This window comes from Aphelocoma coerulescens (genome assembly GCF_041296385.1).
Source record: "Aphelocoma coerulescens isolate FSJ_1873_10779 chromosome Z unlocalized genomic scaffold, UR_Acoe_1.0 ChrZ, whole genome shotgun sequence".
In the NCBI taxonomy this organism is placed as follows: Eukaryota; Metazoa; Chordata; class Aves; order Passeriformes; family Corvidae; genus Aphelocoma; species Aphelocoma coerulescens.
Genome location: NW_027184085.1, coordinates 48,065,913 through 48,093,783, shown reverse-complemented (window position 1 = coordinate 48,093,783; position 27,871 = coordinate 48,065,913). Strand labels below are relative to the sequence as shown.

Genomic DNA, 27,871 nt, shown 5'->3' with positions numbered 1-27,871 from the left:
GGAAAAGTTTTGCAGCACAGAGAAATTAATTCAGGGGGCAGCCAGAGGGAGGAAAAGCTGGAGAAAGTTAATGCAAGGAGGTTAAGGCATGGTCTAGTCCACCCCTTGAGCCAGAAACCCACCCAGACAGAGGGGTAATCCAGAGCAATTGCTGCCAAATGTTGTAACTGAAAATACTTTTATTTGACATTAATAGTAAAGAAGGAACATTGGATTACACATCCCTTGATATATAAATTATAAGAATGCAAAAGCAAAACCACCTATAGGAAACCCAGAAGCAGTCCAGTATACAAGTAGCATCCTGGGGAAAAGCAGCGTATCACGGCACTCTCTCAGGCCAACAGACAGTCATCCCAAAGAATCCAAGCATTAGTGTTTCCTTTGGAGCTGTTTTTTCTGGGTTCCAACAGTTAGTTACATCAGTATCACTTTGAGTATTTTCACCAGTAGGGGAGAGGAAAAAACACCACCCACCCTAGGACACAGTCAGCATTGGCTTCTGTGCGAGGTGTTTGTAGATACGGCCCCTGAAAATCCCAGGGAGAGAAATTTCATGGCCAGGTCGAGTCAAGAGCATTTAATGAGTTTGACTGATACAGTTTACAGAGAGACAATGAGATCTAGAAATCACAGGTCAGCACCAAAGGGCAACATGAGCTACAGAAGGTGGCTTCAGTTCTTTACATGGCTTGTGGCTTTGGCAGTGGAAGAGAAACTGCACAGCAGCTTCTTGCACTGCTAGTATCTCTCTGCTGAAAAGGGTTTTCAGGTTTCCTGATTTTCCAGTTTCCATTTCTTCCCTCTTTCAAGGCACATGTTGTAGAAACCTTTGATCGCAACAGCCATCCCACCTCCATAACATTCAATAATTTCAGCATACAGCCAAACAATGAATTGTTGCACTAACTTTTTTCTAATGGTCAAAAAATCCCACTGCAAGGAATGCTCCCAGCGTCTCCCCCACCCGCCTGGTAGCAGGCAGACACCACTACAGCTGAAGGTCCCAATTCTTCGACTTACAAAAGGCTCAGCACAAAATTGAGGTGCTCTCAGCAAAGACATGGCATTTTCAAGTACAGCCTTGATAAATTTTTGGTGGTGATCTGCTCCTATCTGTGGGAATGGGGCCCTCCTTCTAAGGCAGCTTTGGAAAAAAAAAAAAATAGTGCTCTCCTGTGTCTCCATTACTGTTACAGACTACACCCATGGCACTGTTTTACAGGTAGACATTTGACCTAATTTCTGTAAAATACATCTTCTTGTATTCCCTTGCATTTCTAAGACCTGGAGCCTGATCTGCCAAAAGGACTACTATATTGTATTTTTTTTTTAATGCAATGATAAGCACAAAGGATAAGCTCTTAACCACAAGCCTCCTTCCTTGCGCTTTGCTCCCGCTCCATGCAAGCCCGTCTTTGCTCAGCTCCCAGCATGACTGGAGCAGCAGGGCTAGCCAGAAAGAGCTTTCAACCAAAGGAGGGGAAGACTTTTCCAAAGTGAGACTGAAGAGGCATCTACTATTTAAAGTCTCTATGCAGCCTGTGAGGCACTGCTGGCCCAAGAAGAAATGCACTGTTCCCTGGTCCCTGCAGGATCCCACCCCTGCAGTGCAAGGGCTCAGCAAAACCTTCAGGTCTCAAAAAATGCAACAAAAAACCAAACTAAACCAATCAAAGGAAAAAAAAAAAAAAAGGCAGTGCTGAAGATGATCCCCAGTACAACAAGTGTCCCTGATTTTAACAGCCTTCAGCACAGGCCAAGGAAGTGCAAATTGCTGTGGTCAGAACTGGTGGCAAAGTACTCACCAGAAGGAATTCAGTTCTCAGTTCTGAGAGCTTTAAGTCACTTAAACCAGCTCCCTGGGTGTCAGCACTCAAGGCTTTCATACACGGTCAAGGGGAGGGAAAGCAGGGTCTGTACAGGTGGTGCCCTGGTGCACTGACAGAAAATAGTACTGCAGAATGTGCATGCCCCTCAAGCCTGAGACAGTCAGAAGGGAGGTTCCAGATAGAGGACACACACTGCCAACAGGCTTTAGGCAAAGAAAAATCATTTGGATGTCAGCTCTGCTGTGAGTATCTCAGCACCGCAGGAGATTTAATAGACAAATACACAGAGCAAACAAAATACATGGCTTATATATAATGACGCACATAAAAAGCTTACTAGTCCAAAGATAAAGGAGGCTTTGAATCATATCCTATTACTGCACCCTAGTTTAATCTGGTATTAAATATACTGATTATGATATAAAAATTACTTTAAAAAGTTATTAAAATGTTACAACAAGAACAAAAGTAATAAAAGATTTCAAGTTTTATGCACAACCTTGTAAAAGAAAATTTTGGTTTTAGGAAGCTTCAGACAATACTTAAATAGCGTGGTAACTTCCTACCACCGCTAACACATTAGCAAATTTTAAGGCCATAATTTAATTGTGCAATTAAATTAATCTTTATTTCAGGAAAAAACCCCAACACCACAAACCCACCACTCTCTAAACTCCCCCACCTCCCTGAAAAAATCCCAGGTGGTGTTGTGCTGAAGCAAACAATCTCTATCATATCCAGAAGTAATGTTATCTGAAGCCAGTGGTTTTTAGAGAGGCCATCTGTATAGCTCCCACCCTATGCAGGGAACTCACCCACAAATTCTGGCAAACTGTCTCAACTCACTCAAAGCCTCCTTTGAGATTAAAAGAAATAATGACATTCATTGAATCCAGACTTGATTGTTCAACACCTGCTCTGCACATAGAGGAGATGTTTGTTTTGGTCACGATGAGAAAAAAGTTGTACTATGCTGTCTCCATTAAAAAAATCTAATGCAAAGCGTAAACTTGGACAATTTTAGCAGCATTTTATAGTCCTTCATAAAGTAAAACTGGGAATGAATTAAAAAGAATGCTTGCATGCACTGCATTCAAAATACCAAATGTCATGGGCAGTAACTGTTGATACATCACAGTCATAATCAGTAAAATTTGAGTCCAGCAATTAACTCAACAGGGGGAGTACTGCAGAAAATAGATCAGATTCAACATTTTCTGGCAAAGTAACTATTTACAACTCATATGTACAGCTTCTGGACTTACAAAAAAACAGGGAGCTAGAAAGTTGTGTAAAGTCAAGTTTGAAATTTTAAAAAAATTTAAAAAACGCACTTGTCCAACCAATTTGGAGACACTTTGGCATGCCAAAAGAGGCCTTTTTTTTTTTGGTTCATTGCAACTGTTATAAAACCAGCAGATATAATGCATCAGTGAGGCCAGATATCCTGGGCAATATAGGCAAGTCTCTGTTGTGTCTCTGATGTTAGCTATTGGGGGAGCCAATATCCACTGTGATCTTTGTATACAGAGGGTACTTGTCAGTTCTTAACACCTTGTAGGATAGTGTATTTAAGCCATCAGAATTCATCGTTTCCCTTGTGTGAGCAATTCGGTCAAACCTGCAGGAGGGGAAGAAAAAAAAGTGTGGGAGAGGGTGGAAACAACAAAGAAAGAAAGGAAAAAATGTTTAAACAATCTGATCTTTGCATGCCTCTCAGGCAGCATTGCAGGTGTTTCAAGAACAACCCAAGTATCAGTGCCATAAACATCCCAAGATGTGGCCAGCATGAGCACTGGCCAAGGCATCCCTATGGGGTCTAATTTTAGCTAGGAAGAAGCAGCCAAGCTTTTAAATCACACAGGTCCTTCTCCAGCTCTGCACTAGAGCAGAGGTTTATACCCCAAAGACAAGCTGGAAACAATTGCTCGGAGTCTAATTTCCCACGTTTAAGAAATAAAAACAAGAGGAGAGGCCTTCATGCCATAGTGCAATGCTGGGGAAAAGGTCTATAATCAGGTAATAAACTGGCAAGGGGAAGGTGGTAGCTTATGGAGCAGAAGCAGAGAGCTCAGGGAGGATATGGGTGCAGCCTTTCCACATTCCACCTTTGTGCACGGCAAAGAGAAAGTCAAGCAGTCAGAGCAGCAAGGGCAGGAGGCGCCCCTAAACCTGCTGTGGGACAGGATGAGACACACCTCTCAGGGTTGGGTTCATTCTTCCTGTCCCGGGAATGCCGGATCATTCTGCACTTCCCAATGACCGCATCTGGACGCGATATCCCCATGCCTTTAAACACCAGCCTGTAGAAAGCAAGTACATTGAACACCCAACGGATGTGGGATGCTCTGCCGCACCTTCCACAAATCACCATTGGTTTTACCCACTTTTTTTTTTTTAAGGGGGGATGTTACTCATGCGCTTCCAGGCTTGCCAACACAAGGAAGGAAAGCCAGTCCTTCTCTCCACACACACACTATCTATCATGGGGAGTAGATTCCTCCCCTGCCAACACCAATATAATTCACCACACCCTCACACTTCCATCTCCTCCAGCCAACACCCAACACCCACATTAACCCTGCTCCAGGCTGCAGACTCCAATTTGAGTGGGAGTCATCTACTTTTTAACCCATCTGGATAGGAGCCAGACAGAGCACTTAGTTTTCATGACGTGAAAGCACTGGGGAAAACCAAGGTGAATGGTGGTGAAGCAGCATAAAGGAGACACATGGCTGGAGTCACAGTGGTCCCAGCTGGGACCTACTAGGTGAGGGGCAGCCCGTCTTTGTTTGCATGCTCTCTACAAAGCACCTGCACAGTTATTTCATGGATGCCAGTGATGGAAAAGTACGTGATTTCTTCTTCTTTGCCTCTCCCTTTTCACTTCTATGTAGCATCTTCTGTTCCTCAAAACCCAAGTGCCCCAAAAAGAAAGGACTGCCACCTTGCTCTGAATGCCCTGCTAGAAGGCTCTCCTTCTCTTGGTTTTTTAACAGAAGTGCAAAATCTCAGGAAGGTACAATTTTTTTTTGGAAGAGCCTTCCTGAAGCCTGGAAGAGCTCAGAAACCCCAGAGAAAAGATCACAGAGTGGTTTTGTCGCTGAGAAACATGAAGGCGGCTTCCAAATACAAGCCCTTCATGTGAATGCTGTGGATATGTGAAGCTGTAAGGTACCACAACCCCATGTTCATTCTTCACCCTGGTCTTCCCAGCCTGCCTGTGAGAACACCTTCCTCCTCTCCTGCAGTTCTGAGCCTTGCTCAGCATCCTTCCAGTCAAGCTCACATGGCTCACAGCATCATACAGAGCTGTTTACAGCCTGACAAGTGGAACTCTCCTGGGAAAAAAGGGATCTGCTACAATGCTGCAGAGCCAAACAAATCATGGGCTGCATTGGGCAAGGTGGGTCAAAGTCTCATCCACCCTCCTGAATCTCCTGCTTTGAGCCAGTGTTGGGAGACCAGAAGCACACTGTTCCAGCCCATGCACTGGCGTGGATGCCTGTGAGGCTACAGGGGGAATGAACAATGGGAGGGGGAAGGCACGGGGCTGGGACTTTTCCAACCAGACCCACTCCCCACCGCACCTTGGGAGCTGAGAAATGGGGTGCCAGCACCCAGCAGCAACATGTTCTTGCTGAGCCTGCAGGTTGCCCACACACCACCTTCACCTCCTGCCTGGAGACACCCCATGTCCCCCCATACCCAGGTGTGAACAGCAGGTCTGTGTTCATCCCCACCCTGAATGCACCCCAGGGTGCCAAGGAGAAAAATGTATTTACCTGTTATAAATGTCATCATCTTCACCACCCCAGCCCCAGTAATTGTTTGGGAACCCATTGATCTTTGTGAACTGCTCTTTGCTCAAGGCAGACACGCCTCCAAAATACTGATTGTAAGGCAACCTGGAAGCAGAGAAAAGAGCACATTAGAGGAGGAGAGGTGCTAGCCAAGGGGCAGCCTGCCTGCCTGCCTGAAAAGGGCTTGCTGTTGGCCCTTCACCCAGCCCATACAGAGCCAGCACCCACTGCAAGGCACCTTCCTGCCACAGGGATACCCTGGACTCAGCTGAGGGAGGGTGAACTGGGGGGGTCAGTCCCAAATACATCTGAGAAGTATTTTGCAACTGGAACTAGCCGCAACCTTTTACTAAGCAGCACACTGTCTTCAAAGGACAGGCTGAGATGCGTATCACCTCACCAAAGGCAACATGAATGCCACGCGAGCGGCAAGAGCTCAGCCAGCCATTGGATGTGCCACAGAGCCTTCTCTTCCTGCAGCTCTACCACTCACCTCCACACTCCTTAGTGCCCCAAAAGGAAGCTTGGAGCCCAAAACTGAGCTGGCAGTGTGACCTTGCATATAGACAGCCAACCAGCTCCCACTTGAAACAGGGGACAATTCACCAGGCGATTGGGGAGAGATGAAATTCAGACCCAGAGCGTAACAAGAGGGTTCACACAGGGATCATCAGGACCTAGTACAGACTTGTCTCTGCCTTAACAAGCAGTGGAATCCCCAGGGCGATGCATTTCTGTTTGAAGTTTCACCTCAGTCAAAGAAAGAACTGCAGCTGCTGCAGTGCCAGTAGCAGTCCTGCTCCAAGCAGGGCTTGGGTCTGGAGTGGAGACACGTAGGGACCCTGCCAATACCACCACTGCTATAGCTTTAGCACTACTGGCCACCACAGGGTCACAACCAGTTTTCACTTTGTAGATGAGATTTTAAACTCCCCCTTAGGCATTTGGGACAGGAAAAAAAAAACAAACCAAAAACCAGAAAGGAAAAGCAAGACACGTTTTTGTTCGGAACAGCTTGCTGAATCCAAATGTATGCTGCAAGAAATTCACTTTGTGCTGCTCTCACATACCAGGGCAGGTCTCTCAGTGGCATGAAACCAAACAGCCAAAAAAATTTTGTCTTGCTCTTAAAATAGTGTCTGATGCAGTCTTTTTAAAGCTGCACATAATCCTCACTGTGTGAGGGTGTCTCACTTTTCAGACAGGGTGGAAACACTAGCTGTCTTCCAGCTTCCAGACTGAAACACAAGAAGGGGTATGTGGCCATCTGCAAAATGAAGGGAGCTTAGCTCTTCCTCACCCTACGTTTCACCTTCCAGAAGCTGTGAATTTTAATAAACTGCTCAGCTGCATTTCTCTGCCTTGCTCCCCTGCAGCCACCCGCTCCCTGCAGGGACCTGCACGTTAAGACAGGCTTTTGGGGAGACACTTTCCCATGCTTTCAGTGGTGGGCGGGGATGTGTAACACTGCGCCTGCCCTGCAAGGCTAGCAGTGATATTAGGACAAAGATGCCACTCCAAAAGGTGTCTCACCGAAATCCAAATTTATCCATGGATACAGAGAGGTGCCGTGGCTGGCTGTAACATTTGTAGGTGTTCCTGTCATCCATGGGGATGAGGTCTACATCACTAAACACAAAGCAATCGTAGTCATACTCCTTCAAGGCCTCTGCAAATCCAATATTCAGCAGTTTAGCACGGTTAAACTCTTCTTCTCCATCCTAATTTAAAAACAAATAAAAACAGTTAAGTGACTGTTGATATCAGCAGTTTCTTACCTGTTGCCAGATGCTGGTGTTGCTGCAGAGGGCTGACATGCCTCCAATGGACTGAGCTCGAGCCCAAGCCTGAGCCCAAGCACTGCCCTTGCAGCACCCATGGCATGTTTGCAGCAGACCTCCCCTGACCCCAAATGCTGCCTGCAGGACAATGACACCTGGGACAGCCACAAACCATGGGGGCAGGAAAAACGGCTGAGGAAAGGTTGGACCCAGCTCAGCTCCCATCTCTTGGTGGGAGCCCCCAAGAAGGCAGGTTTGATACCATACTGAGCGGTCCCTGTGTCCCACTCCGTGCAAAGGCATTTAAGGATTGAATTTTCTGATACAGGGCAAGCAGGTGGGGCTTCCTGGAGCAGCAGAGAAAAGCAAAAAGAGGTGAGCTCCTCTGGAAGAAGAGACCCTTGCTACAGAGAGAAACACTGGCAGTGATTTAGGTTACAGCCATGACAAAGGACCATGGACCAAAACCTTGCTGTGGCCAGAATTTCAGCACCCTCCTCCTAAGCTCTGCCACAACATGGCTGTGAGTGGCTGAGCAACATGTGAGCACACACCTGATCTGCAAAGCACAAAACAGCACCAGGAGCCAAGGTCTGATGCTCTGCTGCTCACCTCTGACCCTCTGCCAAGCCCTGGGCAGCCATGTATGCACAGGAGTAGGATGCTCCCTGGGCCCCGGGAAGCAGGTTCAGCACGTGGCTGAACACACAGCCTTGGTTACTGGATGGCAGGCCAGCATGAGCTGCTGCCTGCAAGGGGTACGGCTCAAGAGATGGATGCTGCCACTGCTGCGGTGGCACATCCCCTTCTTTGGTGCTCTTCCACCACTGTTCATCTGTCCTGCAGGCCTTGACAGAAAAATGAAATCAGGAATGCTCTCAGCTTGATGGGAAGGACCTGAACACAGCTGACACTACAGCAGGGCATATTCATCCCAGGGCAAGCACAGCTAACGAAGGGACTGGCAGAGAGCAGGGCAGGAAAATCTCCACTTTCCTCCCCAAGCAATGAAGCACCTGAGGAGAACCTGTTTGGCCTTTTTCAGGCAGAAACATATCAAAAGCACATGTGGATTTGGGCACAAGTACAGCTCACAAATTGCTGCGTACTTTTGAAAAGCTAAAAAATCATACCCACAAACTCAGGAATACTGGTGGTTTGAGAGTAAGGATTTTCAATCCAAGATGCCATTCTGCAGCAGCAGCTTCATACCCAAACCCTGTACAAGGGAACAGAGCCGGCAGAAAGAAACTCATAGGGCTTCACTCAAATAGACTGAAGGTTTTTGCCAGCCTGGAAACCAAGACTGCCAAATCCATTCTACCTTTAGTTCTCCACACTCTCAGAGCACTGTCAAGACAAAGGACTCCCACACTGTGCAAGCCATCCCCCCCACCCTGCACTACCCACACCTAACATGGGATGCACATCAAGGACAGATAAAATACTGTGCACAAGGAGCAGCAGCTTAAAACACCACATCCTCTGTAAAAGCTTTACCTGGTTAATAAACAATCATTTTGGTAACTGTTTCATCCAGACTGGTTAATGGATCTGCTGCTGAAGAGCCAATGCAGGTTCTTGAAACAGCCCCAAGTATATTCAAAATGAAGGTTTTAAAATGCAAGTGTCAAACCAAAGTTTTCAAAAGCATTAATCACCTGCCTTGGGCATAAATGACTTCACAGGGAGGAGTAAGCTTTCATGGAAGAGGATCTGAGGAAATTCTCAGCATCCTCACCCAAAGCAAAAGGGTTCACATAATAATAAGGTGGTGGGTGGATGATCACCATCATGCAGAAAGTGAGAGCAACGAAAACTTGAGTACAGAAAATGAAGGGAAGTGGAACAGAGAGGCTGGGGAGAGGAAGCAGCTGAGGTCATGAGATTGGAGGGTTTTCTTTCCCCAGCAAAGGGGGTTGCCCAGCCCTAACTGCCCAGCACTCCTCAGGTCCCACGGTACCAAACTCAAACTTGGCTCCAAGGTTCCAAGGGGGACTAGTCCTGGTGCTCGTGCAAAGTGCAATGTGCTCACACCTCAAAGCAACTGTTGGACCAGTCTAGGAACTCATTTCATACCCTTTGGCTGCTCGTTTCCTAATGAAATTCAAGGCAAAGGGCACTTCACACCGATTTTGTTACCAGCAGAGGCTCAGCTGTAATTAACCAATGCCTTTGGGTAGCCTCTAACTCTTCTGGGTTGACACATGGAAATTAACAGTGCTATGAGGAGCTGTGTTTTTAAACCTCTCACCAAAAAACCTCAAAGCACAGAGACTTTTGCACCAAGAGCATGCTGGATCCTTCCTGCCACCTCACCCACGGGACCCTGGCAGAGTTCACACGGGAGCCCTGTGCATGGAGAGGGATGGGACACAGGGCAGACACTTCACGTGGGCATTGCCACTCTACTCCCAGATGGCCACACAGCTTCATGCTCCGGCATCCAAAAGACTGGGAAGAAGAGAACCACAACTAATATAAGAAAACAAATAAACCTCTCCAAGCCATTTCTTAGTAACTTTACAGCGAGCACATAGCTCATGCAGCAAACTTTGCAAGGCTGTTATCAACTGTGACTGCTTTGAGGGCAGGGAGGGTGGTTTTCTGTCCCAGGAGATACGTGGGGCTTTACTGCACATATTGGAACACAAAAAGACTGACAAGAGGTTTTGCTTTTTGCAGAAGCTCTGTTTCTTTACCTAAGGTAATGTGGAAGCACTGGTGTGCTTGTGGTATCTGAGATTCAGATCTCTCAAAACTGACAGGCATGCTGCAGGCTGCCATCTTTAACTGATCCCCGACATTTTGGAAGAAAAACCCAAACAACAAACCAGAGCTGTGAAAACTTTCTGTGCTGACATTCCTTCCAGGTCAGCACAGAATGCAGTACCTACAGGTGACCCTTGAGAAAGCAGATAAAGCAGAATTGGAAAAACCTCCATCCCTCACCTCTGCCTGGCAGCTTGTCATCTCATGGATGCTGTTATTTGTCACAAAGAAATGGATTCGTTTGGCCTTGCTTGGACAGAGGAGCATTATCCTGAAGAGCGAGGCAGTGCACAGGGGACTGCTGGTTTGACAATGCACTCAAGCACCAGACATAGCCTCCATGCTTTCATAGGCTTTCAGCCAGAAAAGTTGTAGTCCAAGCACATTTTTGCTATTTTCTTTTTCCTGACAATTTTTTCCCAATGTTCTTGTTCTGAAACTTAACCCATGTCTGAGTTCAGTGCTGGTGCCCAGCACCTGCTTCTGGCTCCTGAATTAACTCTCCGTCATTCCCAGAACTCACTGCTGCCTCAGTCCTGCAAGGTCTGACACCAACTCCTGCTTGTACCTGGAGGTGAGTGATCAGCCTGAGCAGAACAACATCCAGGCTTTTTTACTTCTCATCCCTTACATCAGCTGAATCTGGTTTGTTCAGCCAGACCTACCAAAGGAGGGTTCCTTTATTTTTTTTAGTGCTAGACAGAAAAAATCAAGGTTTTTGGAACAGTTACTCAAACTAAAGGGGATGCAAACCTCTAAGAAGCCACATGTCCTAACTTTGTTCTGCCTTCCACATCCATGTAGGAGGCAGCTGTGATTCCACCTGCAGACAGCACAGATGACCTGTGCCTGCCATCTCTTTTACCAGGATCCTACACTCATCAGGTCTCAGGGAGGTGATGGTGAGGATGTATGTTACTGGGCAAGGAGGAGAGAGCCATCACCTCCAGTGGGGCTTGCTAGCTACATCAGGGATACACCGAGACAGCCTGAACCGCACACGCAATGTCCATGGGAAAGTCCTTCCTCCAGTGGACTTGACCAGGCAGAAACAGATTCCCAGAGCCATAGAGAGATACCAGGAGATACTTTGGTGTTTCTCTGTGGAAGGGTGTTTTGAGCCTCAGCACAATTACACTGGGCAGTGGGAGAGAGCAGCCACAGTGGAAACTTGCCTCCCCCACCAATGCAAGGGTAAGCAGGGGCTGAGCACAATCCCCTCCTTTCCCCACACACCTGATACCCCCTGCAAAGTAACATGAATAAGAGTGATGCCCCAACCACTCCACACTCATACACACACATACCTCTCTGGAAAATTGCTACCAAGACACTACAAATAGCACCAGGGGCCAGTGGAAAATGGCTGAACAACTGCCCAGTTTTCAGGAAATTGGCTGAGTCTCCCGTTTCCCAAACTTTAGTCTGGATGCATGGGCATTTACCTGGGCTGAAATGCAGAGAATATTAATTTCTAGACCTGAGCATCTGTGTGGCAATGGCCGCAGGTGCGGGAGAGCACACGGATAATGGTGGGAGCGAGCGAGGCTGAGGGAGATGCTGCAAATTCGTCACTTGTGTGGCATCGATGGGCGCTGGGCAGAGTGTGCCCGGCCATGTGTCCTCATTTCAGGTTTACCTGAAAAATCCTACTGCAGCTATTCCACACACCAGGTTTGGGTTTTTCTAGGGGTGGAGTGTGCAAGGTGAAACATAATACATATTTTCCACTAGCTCCTGTTACATGCCAGACATTTTACAAACATTATCCCCTTGACTTCAGCCAAGTCCTACTCAGAGGCATTCAGACACACAAGAACAGCATGGTGGAGACACAATGGACTCTTGACAGAAACACATTGCGCTGAAAGGAAGAAGTTTGACATTACCAGTGCAGCAGTAGCAGGGCTCAGCGCTCCTCTTTCTTTCTATGAGATGCGGAGCACAGAAGAGCATGTAGGCAGCGTGTAAGAACCACATCACACAGTAATTCTCCTTGCTTCAGTGACTGCTTTGATATAGACAGGATTAACAAGTAAAGGTAATATTTCCCCACTAGAAGGAAAAATAAAATAAAAAAAAAAAGGAGGGCAGATGCAAAGGGAAGGACAGACAAGAAAAAGAGAAAAGCAATTGTCAAGACAGCAGAGAAATAAGACTGTTTTCCTACTGTACTTCTGGAAGAATTAACACATTTTCTGCATCTCTCTCTATTCAGTGTTCCCCCTCACCCTTGGGAAATGCATCCAGCAGGTTTACTAACACTGACCACTCCACTCCTTCTAGACACAGCTAATTAGAGGCATTTAGAAGGAGAATGTTTATTTTACAGATCAAGCAGTCTTACCTGCTAACCTACATCTGCTGGATGTGTCCAGGGCATATATACCCTGTGTACTGCATTTCATTCTCACTCAAATTATGCCCAAGGGATAGCACCTGAGAAAAAGCATTTGCTTCAAAAACTTCTGTGAGAGTTAACTGTAAAGCAGACAGCCCTAGTGCTGGAGAGCAGCATCACAGAAGAGGAGTAGCCAACAACACAGGGCAATGCAAGCCAGCATGCACTATCACAGCAGCAGCGGGGACTCCGACCAGGCTTCGGACACTGCCTGCCTTTACGGGCACCGGCACTGCTTTCCTCACCCTGGAACACCACCGATGGGGAAACACCACACCCAGCTGCACGGCCAGCTCTCCGCAATGGAGATGGCTGCTCTCCCACAAGTGATGCCCCAGACGATGGGCAGGCAGCTCTCACAGCTGGCGGGAGCTACACCCACCTGGGAAAGCAGCGGCCCCCACCGTGGGACCACTGCTGGAAGCCACACCTCACCCTCCCTTCCGAGCCACGCTCAGAGCAGGGAGGCACCGTCCAGTTGCCGGCACCACCGGCCTCCCCACCAGTGGGGATGCAGTTTAGCCAGCCCCGTGGCACCCGCAACTTGCACGGGAAAATGCTGCACGTGCAAGGAAACGCAGCCCCGAGGATGGAGGGCAGCGGCTGGCCCCGCGCTGCTGCACTGCAGTGGCAGCAGCTGCTCCTTGAGTTACACAGGAACGGTTTCCTTACAGGGCTCAATTCTAGGGCACAGCGTGCCAGTCCACATGCTGCAGAAATGCCTTGTGTCCTCACCAGTGTGGCTGCCAGGCCACAGACACCCAACCATCTTGGCTGCTGTGCTTGGGAACTATTGCTAATCCGCAGAAATCTCTTTTGTGCCGATCTCTGGCACCCTGGAAATGAGCAAAGTACGAGAAATTGTAGTAATGGAGTACCAGTTTTCTCTCTCGGGATAGGTCTCCCCCTATTTTCAAGTCTGTGATGAAATTCATCGCTGAATGGGTGACCATTTTAAATATTCATGGTGTTTGATATGCCCAGACACACCAGCTGATCCAAGCAGAAGTTTAAGGCGTTAACACTTAAAGAAGCATGCTATTTCATCTCAGTTCTTACTGAGCTGAGAAAACAGGATATAAATAGAGATGTCCAAGAGAGAAACTGCAGTGGGATTGTCCAGAAGGTGCTCTCTGCTGGGGCTCTCAGAACTGCATCTGCCTTTTTCACCCTGCATCCTGTACAAATGCCTGCACATTTTAAACCTTTCCAAGGGTGAACAACACTCACTTATTTAAACACCATTATGCTATAAATTAAGACAGCTTGTCTTGAGTGAAATGTGCATTTTTATGCCTTTTGTTTAAAGGCCACCAGATATCAAGGAAAAAAAAACCCCAAAACCAAAAACCCCAAGAACCTCCCCTTGACTGCTTGTTTCTTTTCTGTTCTCTTCACCTGAAGGCAACCACTTACCTGCCCCACTGCCAGAGCTTTGCTTTCTCCATCCTGACTTTGTGCACTAACATGAACAGAAGGTGCTTGATAAAGTGAAATCCGACACACTTATGGCACATCCACTACCAAACTAGGCATTAATGCCAACTTGTCACCTTATAAACCTCTGCATGCCATTCTGGCAGCAGCTGGGAAAAAAAGGACATTTGGAAAGAGATATTAAATTGGGTTGTGCTATTAGGAATTTTTTTCCTCCTCACCAAGTGATTTCTTTAAGCAGAAGCTCTTAAGAGTGAATTGTACCTCAGATAAAGAGGGGATCTCAGGTTTTCCATCAAAAGCATCGAAGCAAAATTTTTATTTTTTTTTCTTTTGTTTTTTCTTTTTAAGCAACCTTATCCCTGCCTGCCAGCCTACTACTGTTCAAAGTAAAGCAACCATTCCTCTATTTTAAGGGGCATGGGCACTGTTGTGACAGCTGTATAAAAGGTTGTCTCTAGCATCTTACCTGGTTGATAACATACACTCCATAATCTAGTTGCTGCCTTTGGAGAATTGGGTGCAGGTAATAGAGCCAGTACTTCAGGTGCTCCTCTCGGTTCCTGAATGGTATGATTATTGCTACTTTCTGAAGTGCTACACAGTCCTTTGGAGCAAAACGACCTCCTGCTTTGACCTCTGGGTTTATTCTTGCCACTTCTTCCAGGTTGACGGGCTGGGAAAACTCCACACGTAGTGCACCAACTGGAAGAGAGGCATAACACAAAGCAAATTAACACACACAATCTATTTCTCTGAGCACACATCCTTTACACACATTTGGGTTTTGCTTGGGTTTGGTTTTTAAGAACAGCTTTTGGTCCCAACACAATCCCAGCAGTAGTGGAAGTGTTGAAGCTTGGACCATCCATACCCAAAGCAACCTCACACCACCATTCAGAGCAAGTCCACAAACACTGTGACCTCTTGGTATCAGAACCCAGTGGAGGCACTAACACCAAGTCCTGCAAATCCTGCAATCTGTGTGGTCAACCAAGAGCTGTGCTCCCACTGGAACATGCACCGCAAAACCAGCCTGAAGTGTTGCCTTCTGGGCTCTCACCCACTTCAGGCAGCCCAAGAGTCAAATACTTAAAAAACAGTTCTGCTCTTCTGCCAACAAAATCACCTAGTCACATGCAAAGTGAATAAAATCCCCTTCCCATTTTTTTCCTTAAGATAATATTTTCAGTGTTCTGTACACATGCCCCTTATTTATTAAAAGTTCTGTATTAGAAATACTAAAAAACCTGTATCCAGATTTGCCTTCAGGTTGGCAATTCCTGACGATGGTTTCAAAAATGGCAAGTTTTGAAACTGCTGAAACAATCTGTGCCAAAACGTGTGGTTAAAACTGAGAAGCCCAGGTGGCACTAGAGGTTCCTCTCAGAATATCCAGGCTGGCCCTTCTATTTGCTTCCAGCTGCTCCAGCACCGACGGAGCGACTCACCACAAAAGCATAAGGAAGGGCCTCTCCGGCTGCCACGTCCTGCCCCCAGCACCAGCCAGTTAACAAACTGCACTTGGCACAGGCACTCATCTCCTGCTAAAGCCTCTGCAGCAGGGGGGCAGTTGCTGAGGACCCCCTGTGTAAGGCATAAAGTACTGACTATAAATACCAGACTGGGGATCACCCCTTAAGGATTTGGCTGCTGCACCCTCCTCCTCTCCTCCATTTGGGCGTGCTTGAGTGTCCTACAGCTACCACCTCACATTTGTTTCAGAGACCCCCAGGTCCCCAAGGGGGAGTACACTGCCCTGGGGGAGTCCCTTGAGAAGGGGCACAAGTGATTTATGGAGCTCAAAAAGGCAGTGGCTGTCACCATCAACCTTGTGCATTCTGCAACACGTGACTACTGAATAAAGCAGAAATAATGCTCCAGACTTATGGCTCGTTCCCTGGTTGTTTAGAAGAAGCAACTTCGGTTTGGTTGTGCTGCTTCACTGTGTGCTCACTCACACTGGAGAGGACAAGGAGGAGACTGGCCAAGCTGACAGTGATGCTCACTGTACCTCCAGAGGCAGCAGGGAAGCTTTGCTGCATGGTGCCTGCACAGTGGCAGGATGCAAACGGATCTCCTCATCTCTGCATTTTGCACTGGTTAAATGGGCAAGTTTCCCTCTCACACGAGGAGAAGGCAGTGATTTCTCAGACTCCATGGGCACTGGGATCAGTCTGCCCATGCTCTCAGCACTCCAGGAATTCCCAGCTGCACCACTGACATGTCTGCCCAGTTCTGCACCCTCTCTGCCCCACGGCACAAGCTGGGCTCTGTGGATGCCTGCCCTGCAGCTGCAGGGCCAGGGCCAAAGCCTCTCTGCTCTAAAGTCTAAATGTGGCTTGCAGGGAGAGCTCAGAAGGTGCTCTGCAGCAGGAGGAAGAGGCAAAAATTGGAGGAACTGGGGCAGGAAGGAACACACAGTGGAATGACCGGGACTGGGGCTCAGTGGTGTCAGGATCAGGGGCCAGGCACAGCCACCCTCGTGCCTGTGGGACAGGCATCATATCAATGAGGCCAGAGGTGGCAGGAGGGCGAGACGGTGCATCGCTTCCTCTGAATCTGGGGACTGTTTCCATACCATGGTGGTGAGCATTTTTCCAAAACAGCCTGTTTTGGAAAAAACATGCCCACTTTTCCATGCCCACTTCCCCCACCTGTCCCTGTGCCCATCAGTGTCACCTCCATTAGGAGACTAGCACTCAGAGTCAGGATGATGCTACACTTCTGTGATTTTAAAACAACAGAGGGCATTGCACTGCGCACAGTTCACCTAACTGGTCACAGCCAGCAAACAGGATTATGTTGGGCATCTGTGCCCAGGGACTTTATTTTCCTATCCTGCTCACACCTGGTTGCCAGCAGCAGGGCCAACCCAGCGGGATGCTGCAGGAAGCAGAGGGGCAGAGGCAACATGTCCCCCCGTGAGGCCCTGCCAGCCTGGTCCACTGCCAGGCACTGGGTGGCTGCTGTCCCACCAAGCAAGCCCCTTCCTGGGGAGACAGGCTGCTCTGTGTTCCCAGCTACTGGATTCTTCTCCCAGTTGCTGCTCCCAAGAAGCAACTGCGAGCCCCATCAGACCAGAGAATGCTTTCTGGTTTAACAAACAAAGGTTCTTTTAATGTCTCAAACCCACTCAGTGTAAGGCGGGAGGAAATGAAAGTCTGCCATTTAGGTGAATTTACAGAGGAAATCTCCCACTGGTGACTTGTGAGCTCCAGCTGGGCAAGGACAGCCACAAGCGTTTGGAACTGCAAACAGCATTTTGCAGGCTGGCATCCAGCATCCCCCCAGGCGAAACATGGACCACTCATCCTGCCAGCACTCACTCTTGCTTGCCTTACGGAGACTGGAACATTGGCAAGGAAAAGATGGGAGTAGAAAACATATTCATTGTAAAAAACAGCTGCAGAAGGCAGAGATTTAACAATTTCGTAGTCTTGAAGGGCATTGGTGATCTCTACTGCTCCAACCTCCTGCTTAATAAATCAGTTTTAAGGGCAGCACACCTCGCAAATACTGCCCTAAGGGATGCAGCCAACATGCAGGTCAGTGAGGAGCTCTCAGACACCAGTGCCATCCATGTGCAGCAAGGCAGCCACTTCTGAGACAGGCTGGACACAAATCACTCAGTTAATACATTCACCGAACACAAAACCAGAAAAAAAGCTGAATAGGCTGTTTTGAAATACAGAATGACTAAAACAAACTAGACTTCATAAAGTCATGTGGCTGACACAAAGAGCAGCAACATACCACCCACTGCAAATTGACACTTTCAGTTCATTTCCCAAGCAGGACAAAGCTAAAGCCAAATCCACAAACACACAGGCTCTCCAACTGGTGAACAGAGTCACAGTTCCAGTTACTAATTTTAAATCATTTTCACTGAAATTTGACTACCTGGATAGCAAGCAGCCCTAGGGCTGTTGTTTCCCAAGGATGGTGACTCAGGATGTAATCTGCAATGCCAAGAAAACATGCAAAGTCTGCTGCAAGTGCTGTCCTGCCTGTCAAAACTGTGTCCCTACCTGTATTTACTAGGTAAACTTTCCAGCTCGATTCACTCCATCTGAATCTTTTCTCCTTCTGTTCAAGCTGACTGCCTGACATAGGAGTCACTGTATACGGAGTCCCTTATAAAAACAGACAGGCATGACAGCACTGTGTGGACTTTCAGCTCTGGTCACCCCTACAGCCTGGCATCTGTAGTCAGATGCCTGTTGGGTTCAGCATCACAAAGCTCCAACACAGCAGCTTCACAAGCCTCCACTGTGTATTTTTAGCAAAATAAAACCTCGAAAACATAAATAAAGCAACTGCAGGAAGCTTGCAAAAGAACACAAAAGCACAGCATCACATCAAAACATTTCAGAGTTTGTATAAGGAGGCTTTAGCTGGCAGTGGCAGGGTAAGAGAGATACACACACCAAAAAAAGCCAGCCCACTCCTGCCCCTCACCTCTGACACTCAGAAGCATTTCTGCTCACAGGGAAGGTGCACAGGAAAAGCCAGGGGGCATCATGCTGCTCACAAACAGGAAGCAGCTTCTCACACAAAGCAGAAAGTGAGGCTTGCAAAAAGCCAGAGATAGTGCAGTGCTGGAGCCCCAGGAGCCTGTCCCATAGCGCTGGTCATTTTCCCGTCCCCACTTCCCAAGGGTCATGCCTGCCACAACACCTTAACCTCCAGCCATCAGAGGCTGCCAGCACACATCTTTCCTGGTGCTCATCCTGCTGATCCAAATGTGAGGACCCTCACACAAGCAGTCCAGAATCCACTCAGCCTGATGCTATAATAAATCTAGAGATTGCTCGAGCCTCCCTAGACCAAAGGGAGCTATCTAGGGAGGCTCTAGGGAATATCTTCCCAATACTAGAAGTGTTGGGAAAACTCAGGCAGCAATGTCTCACAGGGCCAGAAGCGTACTCGTGCATCCCTACAGGGGCTGCAAACACCACACTCCATCCAAGAAGGTGGGAGCAGGTCATACAACAGTATGGGCAGCCCTGGGGGACTCAGGCAGGACAGAGTGGGGGAACCCTTTTCTTCAGAAGGGCAGTGTGGAGCAGAAGGAAATAGGAAGGAGGGAAACTGGTCTCATGGACAGGCTTGAAGTGATCCAGCCATCTGAATCACCCTCCTGAGAGCTTCACTGGGAAAACAAACAAAATCCACCTGCATGCTTTAAGCCAGGCATCAGTCTCAGACATTTAATTTAGTGAAAATGAAAGCAAAACCATGTATCAGCAGTTGGAAAAAGGCTCTCCCAAAGCAGACCCAAAAAGAACATTTCCACAGCCCTGGCCGAGAGCTGGGCACTGTTCTCCATCTGCTGAGCTGTGTGCACACCCGCACTGCCACACTCAGACAATCCTCATACGAAAGAAAAGCTGGAAAAGAGGAGCAGAGCTCACAAGAGAGGCAAAAAAAACAAACAACCCTCTCTTTGCAGAGGCCCAACAGAAAAGGGAAGGAAGGGCTCGTCAGCCACACCAAGCCTGCCTTGGCGGGGAAAAACAATATCAGCTCCACCCCAGAAAATGTGAGAGCAAGTTCCCCCACCCCAGGCCGTGAAGCAGAGCTGGACCCCAGCACCACATGGCAGCTCCATGGTGGGCAAGCAGCTGCATCCCACAGTTCAGTGAAGCAGTTATTTCCTCTTAAGGTCATTAAAATAATTTCCCATCAGCTAAACTCCAAAGCTGTGCCAGCACCTTTTCAGGTGACACCAGCCAGACTCAAATAATGGCTCAGGCCCATGGTGGGGGGATGGGGCAGCCCCCATGTCCCCTGCCCATCTGGGTCTCCCAAGCAGAAATGTCCTGGCATGCAACCCACTGGCCAAAATGGCCAACTGGCTGGCAGCCGCTGCCTCTTGCTGCCTGCAGCCATCGCTCCCCTATGAGAGTTTAAAGAAAAAACTCCTTGGGTCTTTCTAGAAATATCCCAGTCACAAAAAAATGCCCCCCCAAGGGCTGGGACACATTTCATTTGGCTGATCTACACTTGTGAAGTTGCATACTCCCACAAGATGTTAGCTATGCCAAGGCAAGGGAAGCCTGCTACATGGGCTCATCTCCTGTCCTGGGCAGGCTCACACAGTGCCTGGCATCTGCAGCTGTGGACCCCAAAGAAACAGGCTGAAAAAAATGAGGATGCATCACATGTGCTAGCAACATTGGGTCTGAATGAATAACTCAGCAACTACAGCCAGAGAAAAATTTTTCTGCCTGTTCTAACATAAGGTCTCACACTAGCGAAAAAAAAAAAAAAGGGAGACAGCCTTGTTGATGGAGGGTACTTCTGGGAGAGAAGCAAAGTCCTCCTTGGTGGCTCAAATCCAGTGCACGCTCACTGAGGCGGCTTTGAACTGCCTCCCTTTGAGCCAGGCAATCTGCATGTGATTAGCTCTTCCCACCCACCACAAAATTAAATTCCAGGCTCTCTAACAGCAAACTACAAACAAACAAACAGGCATGGATCAGAAAAAGGCTGAGCAGCCATCAGCCAGAAACTCCACACTGTGCAGCAGGATGGGATGTGTGGACAGGAGCTCTCCCGGGCTGAGTGGTGTCCCAGGCCCATATCTCTGCCAATGGCAGCCCCAACTCACAAGGCAACACCCCCAGCCCCTCTCCCTTGCCCCATCCCATCCTGCCTGTGGCATGTGCACCTGGATTCCAGTGCTGCCCCAGGGCTGGGGTGCGCTCCCCAGATAGGTGGGGGAGCGCCAGGTGCCAGGTGGGGTGGAGGTGTGTCTGTCTGGCTGAAAGTCTGCCAGGGTTTGTGCACCCCAAAAGCATGAGCTGCTGCCAGCGTCGGGGAGCGCAAGAGGTGAGGATAGGGTCTGGAGACATGGCTGCTGCTTCGTGTGCTGCCCTGGAGCACACAGGTTTGTGGAAACCCATCCCATAAGGCCTTTACAGGGCCATTTCCAGATTCAGCAAGACAGGTTTGCAGGTAACTTGTCTCTTTGCCTTCAAACCAAGTCCAGTGACTCCCCAGTCTGGGCAGGTGACAAAAGCAACCCTCTTTCAGACAAACATCTGCAGAGGCTTGGAGACTGCCCCAAGCTCCCTGCAGCTCAGCTGCAGCTGAAAGACTGTTGGGAAGGCTGTTTACCATGCCCCTGGCCATGGCCACTGTTCAGTGAAATCAGCACCTGCAGTGCAAATCTAATCCACACCTGGCTCACCAGGCACCTCTCCTTGCAGGCAGGGGCTCTAGGCACTGATTTGCACAAAAGAAAACACTGTCCCAGTGTGGACAGGCTGAGCAGCAAGACCTTCTCCAACCCAGAGAAACAGGAACAAGCTGGACATTGACACTGCTCCATTACGTCCCCCAACACCCCAAACTTTTGGCTGCATCACTGCAGTATTGCTGTGGACTGGTTAGTTTTGTCCCCAAAACCAAACCCCCCTTCTACCCTGCAGAGAAGGGTGCACAGGAGGGAGCAGAGCAGTGGCTGCAGGACACTGGCTAGAGAGTAGTGTCCACTGGTGAGGAAAGGAAGTGAGCAGTGCAGCCCAGCAGCGCAGTGGAGCCCAGCTGCCCAGCAACTCCTGCTTGCGAGGCCATCAGACAAAGAGCACTTCCCTACTGAGGACTGTGCACCCCCAGCACCCTGCCCTTTGGGGAGGAGATGGCCCTCAGGACAGGGAAAATGTCCCCTATCTGCTGAATGAAGTCAGACTAAGATGCTCCACACCAGAGGAGGAAAGTTAAAGAGCTTAACTGAATTCTGCATCCAAGTGCAGTTTTGGAAGCTGAAAGTTATCTGTCTCTTTCCAAACACAAACTTGGCCTAATTTCCAAAGAAGCTAGCTATTGCTTCAGATCAAGGCTGGCAGAGAAACAAGCATGTTATAAAACACTACATGCACGAGACAGAAAACTTTCCTTTTCTCCTCTGTCTATTGTGCTGTGTCCCTGAAACAGCTGCTCTCCAACAAGGCACAGTACCTTTCCAAGTTACTCTGCGAGCCTAATTACTCCCTGACCTCCACTTTCACCAGAGAAGAGGATGCTAGGGATATTCTCCTCACAGAAGCGGCTCCCTTGCCTGCCAAGAAAGCCTGTGCTTCAGAGGTATGATGTGCTCCCAGCCACATAGATAGATAGCTGTGGAGCTGTCGGTGGCATTGCCAGGATGACACATCTGCTCCCTGCCAAACATCTTAAGCATATTCTTTGGAGAAGTTTAACAGTTTCTCAAATCCTCTTTTGAAGCCAAGAAAGCTTAAATTCGAGCAAACTGATTCATGTGTTAGCTTCCCCCCCTGCTGCCCTCTCCATGCTCTTCTCTGAGTTTCTGTTTTACTTTTTCCAGAGGGACACGACACAACCTCCAGCACCAAAGCAGGCAGGAAGGAACAGAGACTGGCTATATGAAAAAGGTTAAAAAAAAGGCAGGTCCAGATGAGAAAGGAAAGGGAGATGCTACATGTAAAGCAAATGTTGTCTCCACTGCCTGGTATTGAAAGTAACCCCAGAGATTCAGAAGCCCTCAATTCCAGGGTAAAAACTTCCCGCAGCAAGAGCCCCATGACTGCAGGTGGGCAGCGTGACAGGATGACCAGACCCCAGGCATGCCAAAACTACCAAATCCCTCTAGCACTGCCACCACTAGAAGTCTTCCTTAAAATGGTAGGTTTAGCATCTCTTTGGTTTTCACCCTCTTGCCCCAGTTTTGCCCTTCTAGGATTCTGCCAGTGGTAAAACATCTTCTACCTCTGCCCACACGATGTCCACATATACAGGGGCCTCAAACTACATTATTTATTAATCTCAGGCAGCACATAACCTCTAAACACTTCTGTAATACAGACACTAAGCATCACCACTGATTTTACAGGCTACCTCAAAGCATCAGAAAACCCTCATCACTTATCTTCAGCGTCAACAGTTTAGAGCACTTGCTTGTACTGACTACAGAGGCATCAGAAACAGTGCATTGAAGAAACAGCATGTGCCATAGGTCCTCCCCTCCCTGAGTGACAGCTGCTCACCTACAAGCTGGCCAAAGGACTTTTTTTCTTACAATCCTTGTTTTTTTAAACATGCCTCACTAACATGGAAGTGGGAAGCACCAGTTTATATCTAGAACCCTGACATCTTGGAGGAACAGTTCTTCTTCTCATATGCCCAAGATCCCTGAGCAGGACTTAGGGGTGCTGGGGGATGAGAGGCTGGACATGACCCAGCCATGGGCACTCACAGCCCAGAGAGCCAAACGTGCCCTGGGCTGCATCCAAAGCAGCGTGGGCAGCAGGGGAGGGAGGGGATTCTGCCCCTCTGCTCTGCTCTGCTGAGACCCCACCTGGAACACTGCATCCAGCTCTGGGGTCCCAGCACAGGAAGGACAGGGACCTGTTGGAGTGAGTCCAGAGGGACACCAAGATGGTCAGAGGGATGGAGCACTTTCACTATGAAGACAGGCTGAGAGAGTTGGGACTGTTCAGTTTGGAGAGGACAAGGCTCTAGGGAGAAAACAAAGCTGGAGAGGCACTTTTTACAAGACAGTGACAGGACAAGGGGCAATGGCTTTTAAGTGGAGCAGGTTTAGATTAGATGTTAGGAAAAAATTCTTTACTGTGAGAGTGGTGAGGTACTGGAACAGATTGCACAGGGAAGTTTTAGATGCCCCATTCCTGAAAGTGTTTGTTCAAGGCCAAGTTGGATGGTCTTGGTAAAGGTGTGCATGCCCATGCCAGGGAGTCGGGATTGGATAATCTTTAACGTCCCTTCCAACCCACACCATTCTATGACATCCCAGGAAACAGCCATTTTTAAACCTTAGTGAAAATGAGTACATCTCTAATGGTTTGTCCCTTGGACAATTCACTGGTTCATACATTAACCTATATTTTTGTTTTGTCAATATCCTTTAATTATTAGTGTTCAGGGTTATTTAGTCTAAGCTTAAACCTGGGCATGAAAAGCTATTAAAACAGACATCTGACTGCAACATTTAGCACACTTGGATGAACTTTCCCAGAAGATGCTCATGGCAAAAAGGGCAAGAGCACATCTTTTATGTTTGCCATCCCAGCCACACCTGCTGTCTAAATGGGGGTCAAAAATGGCTAAGGAGACAGCTGTACTCTAAAATAATCTCCACAAACACATGCACTCAGCTGGGCAGGACTTGAAAATGACATCCCAGAAACACAGATAAGCCTGTCCACGCAGTGGTGCTTTGCAGACTTCTGGCTGCTTTAATATGAGCTCTTTTGGAAAGGGATCTTACAGCCAAAGAATCTGACCCCTTGTGCACACACCCTCCTTAAACCAGCAGGCATGTAACTACCCCAACACCAAAATACAAAAACCACATGGAACTGGTAGAAGAAACACATTTGACTGTTTTGAAAGCGCTTAGGCCAACACACATACTACTTATACAGAGCAATTTTTTAATTAAAAAAAACTCAACCAAAACCAACACCACAATACTCTTCTGCAGCTCCTAAAGAATGCAACAATTTAAGGAATGGACACCTGCAGGAAATACCTGGATTTACTTGCTTTTACGATTCTCAGACAAGCCAGAATTTCTTGGAATTCTTGAAATTTTACTGCAGCAAGCAGGCTCTGCTTCTTGATACCCTGTTTAAGATACTCATTGGCATGCAGCTCTAAACTGGAGCATAAATACAAAATGCTTCTATTACCTTGTATTAGAGAATTTCATAGCTGTTAAGGACTTTCAACTCAAAGCTGAATTATAGTATTAGCCCAGTCCTGATTTATTCTTTTAAATTATAAATAATGGCAAGTGACCCATAAAAGCACATTTTAAATTTGGCAGCTTTTTGTAAGAGATTAAACCTCATTCAGCTAATGCATTTGTTGCAGAGCCAGACAGCAGGGATTGTAAACTACTCTCTGAAGACTGCTAGGAAGAAAATTGTGGGCCTCTGAAATGAGTACCTGGCTATTTTACCATTCAAAAAGCCTGAGCAGTTCAGACACACATATCCTGTGTGAGTCATCACATGCTTCCCAACAACGATGGGGGAGGGGCAGGCAGGAAAGAAGTTAAAAAAAATAGAATTATGTATGTTTCAATAAATTTCGGTTTATGCTGAGGAAATTGAGCTATTGGAGCTACCTGTTCCCATCAGAGCACTTCCCCATGGCTTTGGGAATACAAGAATCACAGGGTGGTTCCTGCTTTTTAAGTTCATACTGATAAATGAGTTTTGAGCTGAAAAAGGAGGATTTCTGAGTTCTGGGTGGGGAAATTAAATGTCAGAAATGCCCACAAAGTGCATGCCACTCTACTCCTCACAGTGGCCTTAGAGACACATGAGATGCCAATCAGGGCAGACTCAGCTCTGACCAACATGTGAGGCACGACACAATTGTTTTACAAATGCTGTTTGCTACCAAAATCTGAAAAGAACAGGGGAAAAAAAGAACAAACAGTTTCTCACCTACATGCTGGCTATAAATCTTGAGGCTGTGACGGTGCCAGGCTGCATGTGGCTGCACCACCCCACAAATACTGAAGGTAACATAGCTAGAAAACATTTGCCTACTCTATTGTAAAGAGCTACTTTTTATGCGGCCCCGTAGCTCTCGACCATCTGTAACCATTACCAGCAGCTTCATATGGCCTTTGGCAGATTCAGTGAACTGCACTGAAGATGTTACAAAGATGATTTAAAATATCTTAAAGGATCCTTCAGCGACTAACGCCAATAACACTTTGAATCTTGGGGTCACTAAGAGCATTTCTCTAAACTCCAGGCATTTCCAAAGCACATGACTCGCTCCTGACAGGATCAGACTAAGTGGAGACCATTCAAAGCAAAGCCATATTCATAAAGTGCTCCCACATCCATGCTCTGAGGACAGGCTTGCCCAGCCACTTTCAACTTAAGTGATGTAGGGGAAAAAAGTGAAAGATACGAATCAAAGACAACAACACAAAACACAGCACAGTTTCTTTTAGCGACCTCAAAACTGCCCTCCTAAAATAACAAACCAGTCATTTATAATTTAGATGCATTGATCCATAAACAGCTGACCAGCAAGCACCTAGAGAAAAGACGAATTTTTGGGTGGGTTTTGTAAACTGAAAACCACAGGTAGCTTCTCTGAAGTCTCTTCCTCTCTTGTGATCTCTGGTAACAGAGGCACCCATGCTAAAATGGCACACTTGGTGGATGAGGGAGATCATTCCCAAGTTCAGGGGTCCAAGGTGTGGCCAGGCTACTGTCAGCTGGCATGCCAGTAGGTCACGATAACAAACCCTACCTACACCACAGGAGTGTCTGTTCAAAAAGCAGAAGTTACAAACAGCGAGCTGGGTGAGAGAGCCTTTTAAAGAGATGAAAAAATCTGAAATTCCCCTTGTCCCCAACTCTGCCTTGTGACAAAGCCAGCAGATCAAAACAGGTTTAGGTCATCACATAATAAAAATGAGACCACTAGCAGGCTGCAAACCCGCCAAAATCCTGCCAGCATGCCAGCACCCAAGAGGTTCGGGAAAAGACCTATGGGGAACACAGCTCCAGTACAGATAAAACACACGCCAGGCTGCCACGTATCACGGTACTGCATCACAGGACCAAATACGTAGAAAGCGCCGCTGGGATGCATAATAACTGTACTCATGACCCTGCCTCACAGCCCATTTTAAACCCGTGCCGCTCATTCAGCAGGTCCGCGGACACAGAAAGGCTGCGAAAAGCCTGCACAGCGCAAACAGCCCTCCTGAGCCTTCCCGTGGCATTGCGCAAGAGCAGCATTTTGGGTAGAGTTCCCAGAGGAAATTACCCAACCTCGACGACAACCAGAAAGAAACCTAGCCGGGCGGGGTGGGAGCGCTTCGCGAGAGCGACGGGGCTCCGCTCGCCTCTGCCGTGCCCGGGGCAGCATCCGCGCCGCGCTCCCCCCGCGCACCGGCTCCCCGGGGATTCTCCCACAATCCCCCTCCGCCGGCGGCACACGCGAGCAGCCGCGCCGCTGTCACAGCGCGCCCGCTCCGCGGGGAGAGCCCTCAGGGGCGCACCGGGACCCGGCGGCGGCCGCCCGCGCCTCCTCCCCTGCGGCCAGGGCGGGGGCGGGCACCCCGGGCGGGGAGGCGGCGGGGCCCCGTGCCCGTCCCCCCGAAACCCTGCCCGGACGGCACTCACCGAGCAGCGGGGAGGGCTCGGGGCAGGGGCCCGGCGGCGGCGGCGGCTCGGCGTGCGGGGGCCGGGCCCGGGAGGCGGCCGGCGGCGGGCGGGAGAGCGGCAGCGAGAGGTTGGCGGGCGGCGGGCGGCGCGGCGGCGGCTCGGGGCTGCCCGGCGGCCCCAGGGCGCTGCCCGCCAGGTAGTAGAGCAGCGTGGCCGAGAGGTGGAGGGCGCAGAAGGCGACGAGGAGGCGGCAGGCCCGCTGCAGCGAGGTGCCGGGCAGCGACGGCTCCTTCATGCCGCTGCGCTGGCGGGGAGCGCCGCCCGCCCCGCTCCGCGCCGCCGACGGGGGACGGGGCGGTGGCGGCGGCGGCTCCGCCCTCCGGAGGCGGCCCCGAGCCCCGCGCCCCGCCCATCTCCGCCGGGAGCACCGGCGAGACCCCTGGCGCCGCCCGGCCCAGGCTTCCCCCTCCCGTCCCCGGCATTCCGCCCCGGCCCCCCGCCCGTCTCCCCCGAGCCCCGGGGTGGGCAGCCCCGCCGCTCCGGCCGGCCCTTGCGAGCGCACCCCGCCTTGGCTGGCTCTCTTACACGGTGCCCGGTGGCAGTGTGCTGGAACGGTCGCTGCAGCAGCCCCCAGAAGCACTCGCCTGTAGCAGAGGGTGTAAGTGGCAGCAGCGAGCTGCTGCGGGGCAGCGAGGGCTGCGTTTGTGTCCAT

General features: G+C 49.0%; 1 protein-coding gene across 1 annotated transcript; it reads right to left on the bottom strand.

The window, feature by feature from the left end:
• Positions 1 to 161: 161 nt before the first annotated feature.
• Positions 162 to 27,501, bottom strand: B4GALT1 (beta-1,4-galactosyltransferase 1). Its single transcript, XM_069001552.1, has 6 exons — positions 27,178 to 27,501; positions 14,496 to 14,731; positions 7,169 to 7,356; positions 5,618 to 5,740; positions 4,031 to 4,135; positions 162 to 3,453 (listed from the first exon to the last, which is right to left on the bottom strand). Exons 1-6 carry the CDS (start codon positions 27,452 to 27,454, stop codon positions 3,318 to 3,320), a joined length of 1,065 nt encoding a protein of 354 aa, XP_068857653.1. The 5' UTR covers positions 27,455 to 27,501; the 3' UTR covers positions 162 to 3,317.
• Positions 27,502 to 27,871: the final 370 nt, after the last annotated feature.